Source organism: Rhincodon typus, chromosome 37 (genome assembly GCF_021869965.1).
Source record: "Rhincodon typus isolate 14 chromosome 37, sRhiTyp1.1, whole genome shotgun sequence".
Lineage (NCBI taxonomy): Eukaryota > Metazoa > Chordata > Chondrichthyes > Orectolobiformes > Rhincodontidae > Rhincodon > Rhincodon typus.
Genome location: NC_063368.1, coordinates 14,948,604 through 14,951,738, shown reverse-complemented (window position 1 = coordinate 14,951,738; position 3,135 = coordinate 14,948,604). Strand labels below are relative to the sequence as shown.

The 3,135-nt window shown below is 47.6% G+C and overlaps 1 protein-coding gene across 1 annotated transcript in view; it reads left to right on the top strand.

Moving 5' to 3' along the window:
• The window catches only part of LOC109918431 (excitatory amino acid transporter 2-like), a 55,675-nt gene that overhangs the window by 35,082 nt on the left and 17,458 nt on the right, over window positions 1-3,135 (top strand). The window contains exon 7 of the mRNA XM_048617532.1: window positions 518-712. Coding sequence (XP_048473489.1) covers window positions 518-712 — 195 coding nt within the window. The remainder of the gene's footprint in view (window positions 1-517; window positions 713-3,135) is intronic.

The following is a 3,135-nucleotide window of genomic DNA, read 5'->3' as shown; positions in this document are numbered from 1 at the left end:
GGGGGTTGGTGTTTGATGGGGGGACAGTGTAGAGGGAGCTTTACTCTGTATCCAACCCCATGCTATCCTTATCCTGTAAGGGAGCGCGGAGGGAGCGTGGTGTTTGATGGGGGTCAGTGTAGAGGGAGCTTTACTCTGTATCTAACCCCGTGCTATCCTTATCCTTTGGGCTTTGGGGGTGGTGTTTGATGGGGGTGCAGTGTAGAGGCAGCTTTACTCTGTATCTAACCCCATGCTATCCTTATCCTGTAGGGGGAGTGGGTGGTGTTTGATGGGGGTCAGTGTAGAGGAGGCTTTTCTCTGTATCTAACCCCATGCTATCCTTAACGTGTGGGGGTGGTGGTGTTTGTTTGGGGGGCAGTATAGAGGGAGCTTTACTCTGTATCTAACCCCGTGCTATCCTTATCGTGTGGAGGGGGGGTGATGTTTGATGGGGGGACAGTGTAGAGGGAGCTTTACTCTGTTGCGGATCTCTACAGCAATGCTGACCGAACCCTTGCCTCTCCCTTTGATACAGTGCAGGTACTCTACCGGTGACCTTTCGCTGTCTCGAAGAAAACCTGCATATCGACAAAAGGGTGACTCGGTTTGTGCTGCCTATTGGTGCTACCATAAACATGGATGGCACGGCATTGTATGAAGCGGTGGCGGCCATCTTTATTGCCCAGATGAATGGGATCACGCTGGACCCTGGGCAGATAATCACAGTCAGGTAACTGGTCTCCTCGACGGTTATTGGCCATCCCAATGGATACCATGTCCTACATCGCCTATGTGTCTTATCCTGTGTGTGATAATGTCACTCCAAAGACCTGACCAATGCTCTGGGTTCAAATCCAGCCGGTGAAATTTAATTTACTTATAAATGTGAAACTTGAACCTAATAGCAACAGTGGCATAAAAACAAAGTTGCTGGAAAAGCTCAGCAGGTCTGGCAGCATCTGTGGAGGAGAAAACAGAGTTAACGTTTCGGGTCCGGTGACCCTTCCTCAGAACTGATGGTGGCTGGGAAAACGTCAGTTTATATGCAGAAAATAGGGAGGTGGGTGGGGTAAGATAGAGCCCAAAGAGAGAGAAAGACAGTTGGACAGACAAAGGAGTTGCTAACAATCAGGCTGGGAGGGTGAGTAGTTGTTAATGGGGACTGTTAGTGACTAACAACAGTGGGTGTGTAATGGCAGGCTATGTGGTAACAAGGCCTGGTGTGTGGGTTGGGGGGCTGGGACATGGGAGAGTTCAGGCCCTAAAATTATTGATATCAATATTGAGTCCGGAGGGCTGTAGGGTCCCCAAGCGGAAAATGAGGTGTTGTTCCTCCAGCTTGCGTTGGGCTTCACTGGAACACTGTAGCAAGCCAGAGACAGATGGTGGCCAGAGAGCAGGGTGGTGCATTGAAGTGGCATCAATTGTTTTGCTCGATTTCATAATTTCGAAATCTCCTGCCCATGACTCACCTTAATTTAAGATCCGCTAATTGACCCTGTAGTGATGGAGGGATTTGAACCTGGATCCCTGAAGTATTGGCCTAGGCCTCGGGATTACAGATCCTGTGCCAGTACCACCAGCTCCTGGCGCTCTAGCGGGTACAGTGACATTGTTTGGTGGAAATACAGGGCAATAGTAGCAGCTTAAATTTAGAAATAAGTCAGTCAGGAGAGCAAGCAGCGGAGACGATGGCCTAGTGATATTATGTCTGGACTGTTAACCTAGAGACCCAGATAATGTTCTGCAGATCACAGTTCGAATCCTAGCATTGCCAGATGGTTAAAATTTGCATTCAATAAAAATCTGGAATGAACAGTACCATGATGAATCAGTTACTGATTGTGGGGGTAAATCCCATCTGGTTCACTAATGCCCTTTGGGGAAGGGAGCTGCCATCCTTACCTGGTCTGGCCTAGACTTGAATCTGTTGACTCTTAACTGCCTGTTGGGCAATTAGGGATCGTCAATAAATGCTGCCTTAGCCAGCAACACTCTCATCCTGCACATGCGTCCCACCCAGTTGGGACTGTGGTTTGGGAGTTTGCTACACCTTAAAGGGCAGTAGGTTTTGGAGGGGGATGTGATAGTGAATTGTAATATTTAACACTCAGCTTGCAATAGTTTTGCTGGAAACATTGAAGTGGGAGTAGGCCATTCGGCCTGTCGAACCTACTGCCCATTCAATATGATCGTAGCTGGCACTCTACTCCAGTGCCACGCTCACACTCGGTCACCAGTATCCTTTGGCACCTTTGGCCTCTAGAAATCTGAATTATATTCAGTGACAGGACCCCCACGCCCATCCACAGTGGGACATTACACAGGTTCACCACTCTCTGACTAAGAAAGTTCTCCTCATCTCAGTCTGAAATGGCCTACAGGGTATCCTGAGACTGTGACCTTGTGCTGGACTCCGAGCAAGGGCAAACATCTTCCCAGCATGCTGTTCACCTAGCCCTGTCCCAGGTTTATATGTTTCACTGTAATCCCCTCTCATTCTTATAAACTCCAGTCAATATAGGCCCATTGAGTCAGACAGTCATATAGCACGGAATCAGATCCTTCGGTCCAACCAGTCCATGCTGAACATAATCCCAAACTAAACTAGTCCCACCTTTCTGCGCTTGACCCATATCCTTCCAAATCTTTCCTATTCATGTACTTATCCAAATGTCTTTTAAACGTTGTAACTGAACCTGCATCCATCACTTCCTCTGGCAGTTCATTCCACACATGACCCACTCTCTGTGTAAAAAAGTTGCCCCTCATATCCTTTTCAACTCTTTCGCCTCTCACCTGAAAAATATGCCCCCTAGTTTTGAACTCCCCCACTTGAGGGAAAAGACATCTGCCATTCACCTTATCTATGCCCCTTATGATTTTATAAACCTCAATAAGGTCACCCCTCAACTTCCTACGCTCCAGTGAAAAAAGCTCCAGTCTTTCCAGTCTATTTTTGTATTCAAACCCTTCAGTCCTGTCAACGTCCTGATAAATCTCTTCTGAACCCTCTCCAATGTAATAATATCCTTCCAATAGCAGGGCGACCAGAACTGCACACAGTACTGTAGAAAAGGCTTCACCAATGCTCTGTACAACCTCAACATGACGTCCCAACTCCTATATTCAAATGACCAACCTGTCTACATG